General features: G+C 42.8%; 2 protein-coding genes across 2 annotated transcripts in view; both read right to left on the bottom strand.

Moving 5' to 3' along the window:
• LOC139424506 (myb/SANT-like DNA-binding domain-containing protein 4) overlaps positions 1–14264 on the bottom strand; it is a 1073247-nt gene that overhangs the window by 1036045 nt on the left and 22938 nt on the right. The window lies entirely within an intron of this gene.
• LOC139424457 (uncharacterized) lies at positions 585–4289 on the bottom strand. Its single transcript, XM_071176307.1, has 2 exons — positions 4013–4289; positions 585–3090 (listed from the first exon to the last, which is right to left on the bottom strand). Exon 2 carries the CDS (start codon positions 2976–2978, stop codon positions 1680–1682), a length of 1299 nt encoding a protein of 432 aa, XP_071032408.1. The 5' UTR covers positions 2979–3090; positions 4013–4289; the 3' UTR covers positions 585–1679.

Below are 14264 nucleotides of genomic sequence, written 5' to 3'. Positions count from 1 at the left end.
CTTTTCCTAGCACGCAAACAGTAGTGTATATATAGAGGGTTGGAAAAGAGCACCATTAAAGTCTATCACTGATGCAGAAAACACGAGCTGGGTGGGTAGACTACTACATATATTTATAGTGGATGAGGATATTTCCCTCCATTACAATGTAAAGCACTTAAACACTTCAGTTGGAAAGGTGGTCTGTGTAAACTGTGAATCCATTTAGACCAGCTGTTTAGTGATGTATTCTGTGTTGGTGGACCTTTATAATTCATGCTTTTAGCACAGTAGAAACACAGCGGTTTGTTCGGGAATACATCCTGTTTTCTTTTTTACTCTCTACCTCGATCCCTCATATGACTCACTGGAGACGACTCGTCATGTGCAGCGAGAACACTTCCTAGGAGTGTGTGGGGTCGTAACCACGTGTACGAGGCTACTAGTAACTTCAGACTCACTGCATTAATAAGAGAATGGTGGGTGTGAGACTACCGGTGTAAGACACACGCAATAAAGTATCATAAATGTGTATTAGTCACGTAATAAAGTATCATAAATGTGTATTAGTCACGTAATAGAAACTCATAGACACAAAACACTGATTAGGAAAAACGGTTTATTTATTGACGTACATGTACAGTATATCACATTACTTACAGTTGAAATGAAAAAATATGTACATAGAATCTGTTATTATGATATTTTATTAGCCAAACCGTTTAAGACAAACTGTGTAGAAACAAACAGAGGTGAGGGATACCATGTCCTACAGCAGCAGGGTAATCGGACATGTAACGCAATAATACAAACGGAATGAGTTCACAAAGGATCCATCTCTGACCTCAGTGTGTGTACCGCTGCATGTACTCAGGTTTACCAGTGTAGTCCAGTGTGTTAACACCTGTTCAATTAAAGTCTCTAAAGAAAGAATGTGAAACTTCATCAAAGACACAGGCCAGATCAGTGTACAAAAAAAAATAATTGTATTTCAGATATCATACGAACAAGTATGAAAATCTATGCACTCGCATACTGTAAGTCGCCCTGGATAAGAGTGTCTGCTAAATGACTCAAAATATAAATACAAAAAATGTGTATCATATAAGTTACCCATGTTTTATGTGAATCAAACAGAGTATCCTGAAGTATTGCTTTTGACTCCTGATTGCTATTGTAACGGGTACTTCCTGTGCTGGTGTGTTTTTATAGTGGTGAAGGCCACTGTATCGTCGTATCTGGAGAATGTGTTATTGAAGTAGTTTTCAGGTTGTCATATGGTTCGCTCAGCTTCTTCACACTTGATGTAGCTGTTTGCTTGAGATCAATGGAGCGGCAGGTAGCTTAGTAGTTAGAGCATTGGGCCAGTCACCGAAAGGTTGCTAGATCGAATCCCCGAGCTGACAAGGTAAAAAAAATATATGTTGTTCTGCCCCTGAATAAGGCAGTTAACCCACCGTTCCTAGGCCGTCATTGTAAATAAGAATGAGCTTTTAACTGACTTGCCTAGTTCAAATAAAAATGGGCAGTGCTGTGCCCTGTGAGTCAAGTTCAGCTGAGACACTGTGAAAGTCAATGTTCAGGTTCAAGTGAATGAAACTTTCTTTGAGTCTATACCCCTTTATCTCTCTGTTGCTCTTCTCTGTATGTAAATGTAAAAATGTGTATACGGTGAGGTTGTGAGTGTGTTCAACCTGACCTCAGACCAGTTTGGAGAGCAGCTGCTGAGAGAACAGCTTCTTGAGCTGGGCCACCTCCTGCGATAGAGAGCTGAGCTGGGATTTGAGGGTGCCATTCTCTGCCACATACTGGGAGTCTGTGGTAGTGGTGGGGCTGTGTGCAGACCCTCCAGAGGGGGAGTAGTGGTGCTGCTGATCATGCCCTACACGGGCCTCCTCACTGGGCCACACAGCCTGGCCCTCTCCCCTATGACTGTACCATCCAGCCTGGCTCCTCTGGATGTTTGGTCCGACTGTAGCTATGGGGAAAGGGCGTTTATTTTTAGGGGACCTTGCTGGTATCTCCCCACCTTCGCTACCTCCACCGGGGGTTTTGAAGCGGAGTTTGTGTGGTAGGCTAGAGTCCTGCCTGCCGTGGTACTGTCCTTCTGCCTCCAGGGAGGCGCGAGGCTCAAAACGCCCCTGTTCCTCTACCGTTCTGGGGAATGTTCGGCTGTGGTCCCCTAGTCCATCGTCAAAGAACACAGGGCTGCCGACGTTGGAGCTTCCAGGGGAGAAACCAGAGTCCTCGGATATACTACTGCCCACGTCATGCCCTGCTGGCAGCCCAGTTCCCCTCACCTCGTATGAGGATGAGTGGTGGGGATGGTGGTGGGAGGTGGTGGCGGGGGTGTTATGGGGGTAAGAACCATCATCGTGGGGTAGGTAGTACCTCGGTTCAAGATGTTTGGGTGGAGGCACGGACAGCGGCATTATGGCTATGTCGGAGGTGTCCTTGACTAGGCCAAAGCGGAACTTGAAGGCCAGGAGTTCGGCCCTTAGTCGGGCGTTCTCCTCCAACAACCCCAGAACCCTCGTCTCCAGGACCATGTCATTGGCACGTCGTTTCTCACGCGACCGTTTCGCCGCCTCGTTGTTCTTCTTCCTCTTATCCCAGTAGCCGTCGTCCTTCTTCTCGTCGGGAGTGAACTCGCGTTTGCGGCGCAGAGCACTGTTGCTATCGTCAAAGTCATCCTCACCGTCATTGTTAGAGATAGCATTAGCGTTAGTATGGTTAGCGGTGGCGGCTAGGCTTTCTTTCCGCTTCAGGGCAGAGGTGCAGCCCAGGAGGGAACGGGCTAGTTGGCTGCTGGAAGTCAGGATGGAGACCGCCTCGTCAGTGAAGGACATTGCCTCGCTCAGAGGCCTCGGGTCCAGGCCTTCCAGTCCCAACAGATGGGAGGGACCACCAGACAAATCCTGGAGGACGCTACTGGTGGGTCTAGTATGGTATTTCATGCTTGGATAGCCCTGGTGTGATCGGGTAATTGCCAAACTCATAAATTGTGTGCTTGAGTTTCGTTTAATAGCTCACTTAAGAAATACACTCTCTGGTTGTTTTGATAATGACGCTGGCTCCGAGTGGCTGTGATTCACGTTGCAATGCCACCATCTAGTGGACAGAGAGAGAAAAGGTCAACGAGGAGGTTAGTGAGGTTTGAGTAAACCTTATGTAAGTTCAACACAATGTTATATCATTCTGTCACAGCTCCAAACATTCCTGTAGTGTACAGTGTACTGAACAGAAGCACATAGATGGTTAACACGCACATATTTCTCATTATGAAAAACATCCCTAGGACAATTCCATTTTGCGACATGGTAGAAGGATATCAGCAAGTTGAGGATGAAAGTAAGTTGCTCATTTGTGCAGAATATTCTATCCTATACTAGTCTATTATTTCTATGTTGACTATACGCAATATATGCAATACATTCCTGAATGTTTTATTGGGATGAGAGAATGTTCACATTTTCACTCGCCTATAATTAAAGCCTATAATAAAGCTTCTATAGGCTATAACATAGGTTGTGTAAAGGAATCCAGTGAACTTTCTGTCAATTCAACAGTACGCTGAATACTGTAGTTTTCACAGCAACAGTCGTTTAACAACTATTTGCTCCCCCACACACAGTCTGAACATGTTGAATTAAGTGCACCCACTGAGAAGGAAGCCCCAAGGCGTGTCATCATTTACGCAACGTTACAGAGAGGAACATTACAGTACATGCACTTATGCATGATTTTACCCGATGTCCCCGAAAAACAGCACTGGCGGATGAGAACCGCGGTAGCATGCGCAGGATAACTGAGAATCGAACAAGGGAGTCGATACACTTGATCTGGTTTTGATATGCTGCATAGTGCCTACTCCTAACTTTAGACTACACTTCTTTATCACCCACTTTGTATATTTTCAGTATCCATCTTAAATAACTAGTTCAGCACCACACACAATACAATGTTTTACAATGTCACATTTCTATATAACATAATAAATCAACATTTTCTTTTCCATTTGAGATGAGGTTACCTGTTAGTGAAATAGCCCTATGAAGTTCCTCTTCTTCATGTGAATCTCCTCCAAAGTGTTATTAGAAAGACTGTATATGCTCAATAGATTGGATGATAGGGCGCGTCTCTCCCAGGTCGCCTCGCGCTTGTTTCTGCTCAGCGAACACTGACGCTACTCATATTTGTTTCTTCACCCAGTATAGGTTCAACTTGGTTTGTCTCCTCACCTCGCCTGAACCCGCGCCCTCAGCCCATAGAGTAGAACCACCACCAATGGAACGCAAAGCCGCCTCCCCTTCGGCCTCGAGCCAATGCCTCATTTAGTCACAGCAGGGCGAGCCTATCCGCTTTCAGCTGCTACGCGTCACATACTATTTTTCTCACCCCAATCCACCTCTCTCTTGCTCTCTCTCTCTCTCTCTCTCTCTCTCTCTCTCTCTCTCTCTCTATCTGATTTTCAACCATGTTTTCAACATCTTTGATCAAATTACTGTATGTTAATGTCTCCAAATAAGTTGCAAATCCAGTCCACCATCTCTCCAAATATCCATTTACAAGACATTGACTGATAATATGCCTATTTTGAAATAAATTATTTGTTTAAATACCTTCATGTATGACAGAATGGGTTGGATTCTGGTTTTACAGATACAGATGTCTCATGCTGTCTGTTCATACACCTCCAATCCCTCATGTTGATTGACCTGAGAGCTCTCTCCTGAACTGGGATGCCCACTGACTCAGTGCTCAACTGAACTTTACATTTATCCATCCATCCATGGAATTCACCTCCACGTGTAATACACGGAGCATATCTTATTAGCACTGATTTGAATGATATCTGCTTTATTGAGGAAAGTTTTCTTGCAATGACTGTGCATGTAGTTGTCTTGGCTACCTTAGTTGAATTCACTGACTGTGAATGTAGTTGTCTTGGCTACCTTAGTTGAATTCACTGACTGTGAATGTAGTTGTCTTGGCTACCTTAGTTGAATTCACTGACTGTGAATGTAGTTGTCTTGGCTACCTTAGTTGAATTCACTGACTGTGAATGTAGTTGTCTTGGCTACCTTAGTTGAATTCACTGACTGTGAATGTAGTTGTCTCGGCTACCTTAGTTGAATTCACTGACTGTGAATGTAGTTGTCTTGGATACCTTAGTTGAATTCACTGACTGTGAATGTAGTTGTCTTGGCTACCTTAGTTGAATTCACTGACTGTGAATGCAGTTGTCTTGTCTACTTTAGTTGAATGCACTGACTGTGAATGTGGTTGTCTCGGCTACCTTAGTTGAATTCACTGACTGTGAATGTAGTTGTCTTGGCTACCTTAGTTGAATTCACTGACTGTGAATGTAGTTGTCTTGGCTACCTTAGTTAAATGCACTGACTGTGAATGTAGTTGTCTTGGCTACCTTACTTGAATTCACTGACTGTGAATGTAGTTGTCTTGGCTACCTTAGTTGAATTCACTGACTGTGAATGTAGTTGTCTTGGCTACCTTAGTTGAATTCACTGACTGTGAATGTAGTTGTCTTGGCTACCTTAGTTGAATGCACTGACTGTGAATGTAGTTGTCTTGGCTACCTTAGTTGAATTCACTGACTGTGAATGTAGTTGTCTTGGCTACTTTAGTTGAATTCCCTGACTGTGAATGTAGTTGTCTTGCCTACCTTAGTTAATGCACTGACTGTGAATGTAGTTGTCTTGGCTACCTTAGTTGAATGCACTGACTGTGAATGTAGTTGTCTTGCCTACCTTAGTTGAATGCACTGACTGTGAATGTAGTTGTCTTACCTACCTTAGTTAATGCACTGACTGTGAATGTAGTTGTCTTACCTACCTTAGTTAATGCACTGACTGTGAATGTAGTTGTCTTGCCTACCTTAGTTAATGCACTGACTGTGAATGTAGTTGTCTTACCTACCTTAGTTAATGCACTGACTGTGAATGTAGTTGTCTTACCTACCTTAGTTAATTCACTGACTGTGAATGTAGTTGTCTTGGATACCTTAGTTGAATTCACTGACTGTGAATGTAGTTGTCTTGGATACCTTAGTTAATGCACTGACTGTGAATGTAGTTGTCTTGCCTACCTTAGTTGATGCACTGACTGTGAATGTAGTTGTCTTGCCTACCTTAGTTAATGCACTGACTGTGAATGTAGTTGTCTTGCCTACCTTAGTTGAACTCCCTGACTGTGAATGTAGTTGTCTTGGATACCTTAGTTAATGCACTGACTGTGAATGTAGTTGTCTTGCCTACCTTAGTTAATGCACTGACTGTGAATGTAGTTGTCTTGCCTACCTTAGTTAATTCACTGACTGTGAATGTAGTTGTCTTGCCTACCTTAGTTGAATTCCCTGACTGTGAATGTAGTTGTCTTACCTACCTTAGTTAATGCACTGACTGTGAATGTAGTTGTCTTATCTACCTTAGTTAATGCACTGACTGTGAATGTAGTTGTCTTGCCTACCTTAGTTAATGCACTGACTGTGAATGTAGTTGTCTTGGATACCTTAGTTAATGCACTGACTGTGAATGTAGTTGTCTTACCTACCTTAGTTAAATCACTGACTGTGAATGTAGTTGTCTCGGCTACCTTAGTTAATGCACTGACTGTGAATGTAGTTGTCTTACCTACCTTAGTTAATGCACTGACTGTGAATGTAGTTGTCTTGGCTACCTTAGTTGAATTCACTGACTGTGAATGTAGTTGTCTTACCTACCTTAGTTAATGCACTGACTGTGAATGTAGTTGTCTTACCTACCTTAGTTAATGCACTGACTGTGAATGTAGTTGTCTTGGATACCTTAGTTAATGCACTGACTGTGAATGTAGTTGTCTTGCCTACCTTAGTTAATGCACTGACTGTGAATGTAGTTGTCTTGGCTACCTTAGTTGAATTCACTGACTGTGAATGTAGTTGTCTTACCTACCTTAGTTAATGCACTGACTGTGAATGTAGTTGTCTTGCCTACCTTAGTTAATGCACTGACTGTGAATGTAGTTGTCTTGGATACCTTAGTTAATGCACTGACTGTGAATGTAGTTGTCTTACCTACCTTAGTTAAATCACTGAATGTGAATGTAGTTGTCTTGGCTACCTTAGTTGAATTCACTGACTGTGAATGTAGTTGTCTTGGATACCTTAGTTAATGCACTGACTGTGAATGTAGTTGTCTTGGATACCTTAGTTAATGCACTGACTGTGAATGTAGTTGTCTTGGATACCTTAGTTAATGCACTGACTGTGAATGTAGTTGTCTTACCTACCTTAGTTAATGCACTGACTGTGAATATAGTTGTCTTACCTACCTTAGTTAAATCACTGACTGTGAATGTAGTTGTCTTACCTACCTTAGTTAATGCACTGACTGTGAATGTAGTTGTCTTGGCTACCTTAGTTAATGCACTGACTGTGAATGTAGTTGTCTTGCCTACCTTAGTTGAATTCACTGACTGTGAATGTAGTTGTCTTGCCTACCTTAGTTAATGCACTGACTGTGAATGTAGTTGTCTTGGCTACCTTAGTTGAATTCCCTGACTGTGAATGTAGTTGTCTTACCTACCTTAGTTAATGCACTGACTGTGAATGTAGTTGTCTTACCTACCTTAGTTAATGCACTGACTGTGAATGTAGTTGTCTTACCTACCTTAGTTAATGCACTGACTGTGAATGTAGTTGTCTTACCTACCTTAGTTAATACACTGACTGTGAATGTAGTTGTCTTACCTACCTTAGTTAATTCACTGACTGTGAATGTAGTTGTCTCGGCTACCTTAGTTAATGCACTGACTATGAATGTAGTTGTCTTGCCTACCTTAGTTAATGCACTGACTGTGAATGTAGTTGTCTTGCCTACCTTAGTTGAATTCACTGACTGTGAATGTAGTTGTCTTGCCTACCTTAGTTAATGCACTGACTGTGAATGTAGTTGTCTTGCCTACCTTAGTTAATGCACTGACTGTGAATGTAGTTGTCTTGCCTACCTTAATTGAATTCCCTGACTGTGAATGTAGTTGTCTTGCCTACCTTAGTTGAATTCCCTGACTGTGAATGTAGTTGTCTTACCTACCTTAGTTAATGCACTGACTGTGAATGTAGTTGTCTTGGCTACCTTAGTTAATGCACTGACTGTGAATGTAGTTGTCTTGCCTACCTTAGTTAATGCACTGACTGTGAATGTAGTTGTCTTGGATACCTTAGTTAATGCACTGACTGTGAATGTAGTTGTCTTGCCTACCTTAGTTAATTCACTGACTGTGAATGTAGTTGTCTTGGATACCTTAGTTAATGCACTGACTGTGAATGTAGTTGTCTTGCCTACCTTAATTAATGCACTGACTGTGAATGTAGTTGTCTTGCCTACCTTAGTTAATGCACTGACTGTGAATGTAGTTGTCTTACCTACCTTAGTTAATGCACTGACTGTGAATGTAGTTGTCTCGGCTACCTTAGTTAATGCTCTGACTGTGAGTCTATCTGGATAAATGACCAAAATATACAAAATATGTACAGATATGTTTAAAGCAAAAGTTCAATGACTATTTGTTATTTATTTGTACAGTTGAAATTATGAATGGAGTTTACTTTTACACATACCAGGAATTTGACCTGTTGCCAGAATTTAAGTCAAGTCAAATCAAATGTTATTGGTCACATACACATATTTAGCAGATGTTATTGCGGGTGTAGCGAAATGTTTGTGTTCCTAGTTCCAACAGTGCAGTAATATCTAACAATTCACAACCATACGCACAAATCTAAAAGTAAAGGAATGGAATTAAGAAATGTATACATATTAGGACAGGCATTTAAAAATTAGGGAGAGCAAATATACAGACAGAATATACAGACAGAATGTAGACAGAGGAACATACACATGTCTATATACAGTACACACACAATACAGATACAGTAAACAGTAAACACCGAACAACACATAATATTAATAATAATAATAATAATAATAATAACAGAGTATGTAAAATGGGTTCAATTCGGGTTATAACAGATTTCCAATGCTGTCTATAATCTTCATGTCTTGGGATCACCAATCCCATTAGGCTGGCTAGTCTGAAAGGTGATTATTGAATTGGACCAAAGGCAACATAGGCCCCTTTTTCTACATTTTCGCCTAAAATGACATACCCAAATCTAACTGCCTGTAGCTCAGGCCCTGCATATTCTAGGTACCATTTGAAAGGGAACACTTTGAATTTTGTGGAAATGTGAAAGGAATGTAGGAGAATATAACACAATAGATCTGGTAAAAGATAATACAAAGAAAAAAGACAGCCGTTTAGTATTTTTTGTACCATCATTTTTGAAATGCAAGAGAAAAAAAATTGCACCTGGGCCATAATGTATTAGTCTAGCCCAAGTGCTATTTAGATTTTGACCACTAGATGGCAGCAGTGCACGGGCAAAGTTTTAGACTGATCCAATGAACCATTGCATTTCGGTTCAGACTTTTGTATCAAGACTGCCCAAATGTGCCTAATTTGTTAATTAATAACATTTCATGTTCAAAATTGTGCACTCTCCTCAAACAATAGCATGGTATTCTTTCACTGTAATAGCTACTGTTCAGCGCAGATATATTAACAAGAACTTTCTGCCAATATGAGATATGTCTATGTCCTGGGAAATGTTCTTGTTACTTACAACCTCATGCTAATCGCATTAGCCTTCATTAGCTCAACCGTCCCGTGGAAGGAACACCGATCCCGAAGAAGCAAGCCTACCTACTTATGAAGCCAACTGACATAGGCAGCCATACCAAACACAACATATCATACTAATTACGTCTATTCTGAGAGGTCAGGCTGACTTGTATAGTACATAAGCATTTAGTACATAGTACCGATATTATAATTTTTTGCCCATCATGTTCAAATCATCTATCTATAAGTGACTTTGAAATACATTCAGATGATTTAGACATGATGCACAAAAAATCATATTGGTACCATGACATGAATGGAATTTGTGCCACTAATGCTAAAACATTAGCATTTGGAAAATGGTGCCAGGGAAATAAAACCAAAGCATGGATTTCTGTCATTCCCTGTCTAGACTCCTTACTGGATAAGGAAACCAACATGTCATTTTGTAATTTGGGTAAACTATCCCTTTAAATAACCTTCTTTGTTATGTAACCATGCCCAACATAACATATCATACTAATTGGAAGGGAACAAATTGTCAAGAATTCTCCAGGTACTGCTGCTCAGTCTGTTCACCAGTTACAGAGGTTGACACCACCGGCCTTCTAGGCTGCACAGAACTGTGTCATTACGCACACCTGCTGCTCAGTCTGTTCACCAGTTACAGAGGTTGACAACACCGGCCTTCTAGGCTGCACAGAACTGTGTCATTACGCACACCTGGTTCCAATTCCTCACTGATTGTGTTTGCATAAATGTTTGTTTCCCCATTGGTCTGTCGATTATTGTTCCCATGTCCGTTGGTCGTGTGAGTACCTATGCATTGTCTCAGCCTGTGCTGCGTGCTTTGTGTATTATGGGTCTCGTGTCGTTCTTAAAGGTTGACCCTTGCTCTTTTGTTTGGGTACATCCCAGTGTTTTGTATACGTGTTTGTTTTGGGTGTATTAAAAACCCAGATGATGTATTCCTGCGTCTGTCTCCAAATCCTTTACACCAGCGTGACACAAATGTACATTTACTATGTCACGTCTTTTCTGATAGGCCAGGCTGACATGTATAGTACATAAGAATTTAGTACATGTGTAGCACTTATGAATTGGAGGGGAACAAATGTACATTTACTATGGCTATGGTGTAGTAAAGGTAGGTTTGAATCCAGCTTACAGCCCTTTGACACAACCTCTTTCCATCTTTCCTCACTGTCATCCTCTATCTGTACAATAAAATCAGAAAATATTTCCCAAAGAAATTGCTGAACTTAGCTGAACTTTCACAACTAAGCTACTTTGTGTTGTTAAGCATTGTTTCTACAAACTACTATGAAATAACACATATGGAATAATTTAGTTACCAAAAAAGTGTTATGTAAATCAAAATGTATTTAATTTTCTTCAAAGTAGCCACCCTTTGCTTTGAGACAGCTTTGCATGCTCTTGGCCTTCTCTCAACCAGCTTCACCTGGAATGCTTTTCCAACAGTCTTGAAGGGGTTTCCAAATATGCTGAGCACTTGCTGGCTGCTTTTCCTTCACTCTGTGGTCCAACTCATCCCAAACCATCTCAATTTGGTTGAGGTCAGGGGATTGTGGAGGCCCGGTCATCTGATGCAGCACTCCATCACTCTTCTTCTTGGTAAAATAGCCCTTACACAGCCTGTAGGTGTGTTGGGTCATTGTCCTGTTGAAAAACAAATGATAGTCCCACTAAGCGAAAACCAGATGGGATGGCGTATCGCTGCAGAATGCTGTGGTAGCCATGCTGGTTAATTGTGTCTTGAATTCTAAATGAATCACAGTGTCGCCAGCAAAGCACCCCCACACCATCACACCCGCAGATATCATCTGTTTACCTACTCTGCGTCTCTCACAAAGACATGGCGGTTGGAACTAAAAATCTCAAATTTGACTCATCAGACAAAAGGACAGATTTCCACCAGTCTAATGTCCATTGCTCGTGTTTCTTGGCCTAAGCAAGTCTCTTATTATTATTGGTGTCCTTTAGTAGTGGTTTATTTGCAGAAATTTGACCATGAAGGCCAGATTCACGTACGACAAACTAGGGCCCACGATCTGAGACAATGTCCTGGGGAAGTCAGTGTATGGATAACCATGATATGAGCAGTCTTTTTTGCTGAGTGCAACTTGGGTAAGGCGATGAAATGGGCTGCTTTGGAGAACCGATGAACGACCACCAGGATAGTGGTAAGCCCTTGAGATGGAGGTAACCCTGTGACAAAGTCTCCAGACACATAGACCAGGGTCGGCTGGGGACGGGCAGAGGTTGGAGAAACCCAGCTGGTCGCTGAGGTGAAGACGTGCTTTGGGCCCAGATGGAACAGGCCTCAACAAAGGATCTCACATCCTCCATCATGTTGGGCCACCAGAATTTCCGCCTCAGGATCTCCAGTGTCCAATTAACCCCTGGATGTCCAGTTAATTTTGAGTATCACCATTGTAGTAATCAGGACCTGGGCTGATCGCGGAATATAAAGTCTGTTAGTGGGTCCCCCTGCCGGGGTCAGGTTCTCGGGTCTGGGCTTGTCGGACAGTGGTCTCAATACTCCATATCACTGGGGCCAGAATGCGTGAGTTGGGGATGATGGGCTTGAGGACCCTCTCCTCATTAGAGACATCGTGTTGGCGGGACAGGACATCTGCCTTCTGATTCTTGGATCCTGGGCGATAGGCTAGTTTGAAATTGAACCTGTTAAAAAACAGAGCCCATCTAGTCTTGCGAGCGTTCAACCTCTTGGCTTCTTGAATGGAGACGAAGATCTTGTGGTCCATCTAGATCACGAAAGGATGAGGTGCCCCCTCCAACTGGTTTCTCCACCCCTCAAGAGCCCACTTAACTGCCAAGAGCTACCGGTTGCCTACATTGTAGTTGCATTCTGCCTGCGAGAACCGCTTGAAGAGAAAGGCACATGGGTGCAGTTTCTTGTCCTCCTCGTGCCGCTGTGAAAGGACCGCCCCTGTTCCGGGGTACGAGGTGTCCACCCCCACCACAAAAGGGAGGAGTCAGATCAGGATGAACGAGGATGGATCTAGAGGTGATACATCCATTGAGCTCCATGAATGCCCTGTCAGCCTCGGGGGTCCAGCAAAAACGGGGTCAGTTGGCAACCACCTCAATATTTCCCGGGGTACATTTGGATGCCTGCGATAAACATAATCTGACTCAGGAAGGAAACCGGGGATACGTGGAACTCACACTTCTCTATCTTGACATAAAGTTGATTCTGCAGGAAGCATCTCAGGACTTGGCGGACATGCAGTATGTGTGTTCCGAAAGGGTCTGGAGGAGATCAAGATGTCATCGAGGTAAACAAAGACAAAGCAATTCAACATATCCTTCAGGGTGTCATTGACCAATGCTTGAAAGACTGCCAGTGAGTTCGATAATCCAAAGGGCGTGACTAAATACTCAGTGGCCACTAGGGGTGTTTAATGCAGTATTCCAATCATATCCCTGATTCTCACCAGATTGTAAGCATGGCAGAGGTCCAGTTTGATGAAGAATTGGGCCCCTTAGACCAACCCCAATGCAGAGGACATCAGGGGCTGGGGGTAACAATTCTTGATCATAATCTGGTTCAGCCCTCTGTAATCGATGCAGGGATGCAGGCCTCGATTCTTCTTTCCGAACAAAGAAGAAGCTTGCACCAGCAGGGGATATAGAGGGGCGAATTAAACCTGCCTCCAACAACTCCCGGATGTAATTGTTCATGACTGCATCTTCAGCGGTCGAGGGGGACTACAAACAACCCCGGGGAGGTGTGACGATGGGTAGGAGTTCTATGGCACAGCCGTAAGGACAATGAGGGGAAGGGGTGGCGGCCAGAGGTCAAATTATTCTGGCGGGAGAGCGGAAAAGTCTTGGTCTTCAAGGGATGCAGGAGGACACAGCGAGGCTCTTGGTGGGGGTCTTAAACATTTCGTCTTGCAGTCTTTACCCAAGTCTAGTAGGTGTCCCGTGGACAGGGAAACTATTGTGTTATGTAGCGCTAGCCAGGGCTACCCTAGGACAAGGGGGTTCTCGGAAGCAGCGATCAACAGAAAACTAAGAGTCTCAGAGTGGGTCGCCCCAACCTGCAGTAGAATGGGCTTGGTCTGATATTCCACCTGTTACGAATCCCTTTTGGCCCGACAGTCTAGGGGGGATGGTAATGAGACCCGTAACATAACTCATGTAAATTATAATTGTGACAAAGTAAAAGTGTGAACGTAATAACCAGGACAACTGAAATCTACCGTCAAACTCAAGGTTTATTTGATAAACACACGGTAATGGGGGGAGCAGGAAAAGGGGCTGAGCTGGACCCAAGGAAAGAAACAAATATGCAAAAACACTCCTAAGCTAGACTAACCTACTTTAACAACAGCTAACTAACTAACCAAAAATACAGTGGGTGGTCCGCCCAGTTCTAACTAGTGTTTTTAACAAAGTTTACCTACGGGTAGTGTATGCCCATGGGCGACTTGTCTTGGTTTCCCCTTTTCCCACCAACAAAACACCATAAGCAAAAACAATACTCACAGGAGATGACAAAGTGATTTGGAGGTGCTCAAACAAAAGAAGAGGTTAAGACGCAAAGAGAG

Source organism: Oncorhynchus clarkii, chromosome 13 (genome assembly GCF_045791955.1).
Source record: "Oncorhynchus clarkii lewisi isolate Uvic-CL-2024 chromosome 13, UVic_Ocla_1.0, whole genome shotgun sequence".
NCBI classification, from domain to species: domain Eukaryota; kingdom Metazoa; phylum Chordata; class Actinopteri; order Salmoniformes; family Salmonidae; genus Oncorhynchus; species Oncorhynchus clarkii.
Note: the sequence above shows the minus strand (reverse complement) of the source record. Positions and strands in the feature narration are given on the sequence as shown.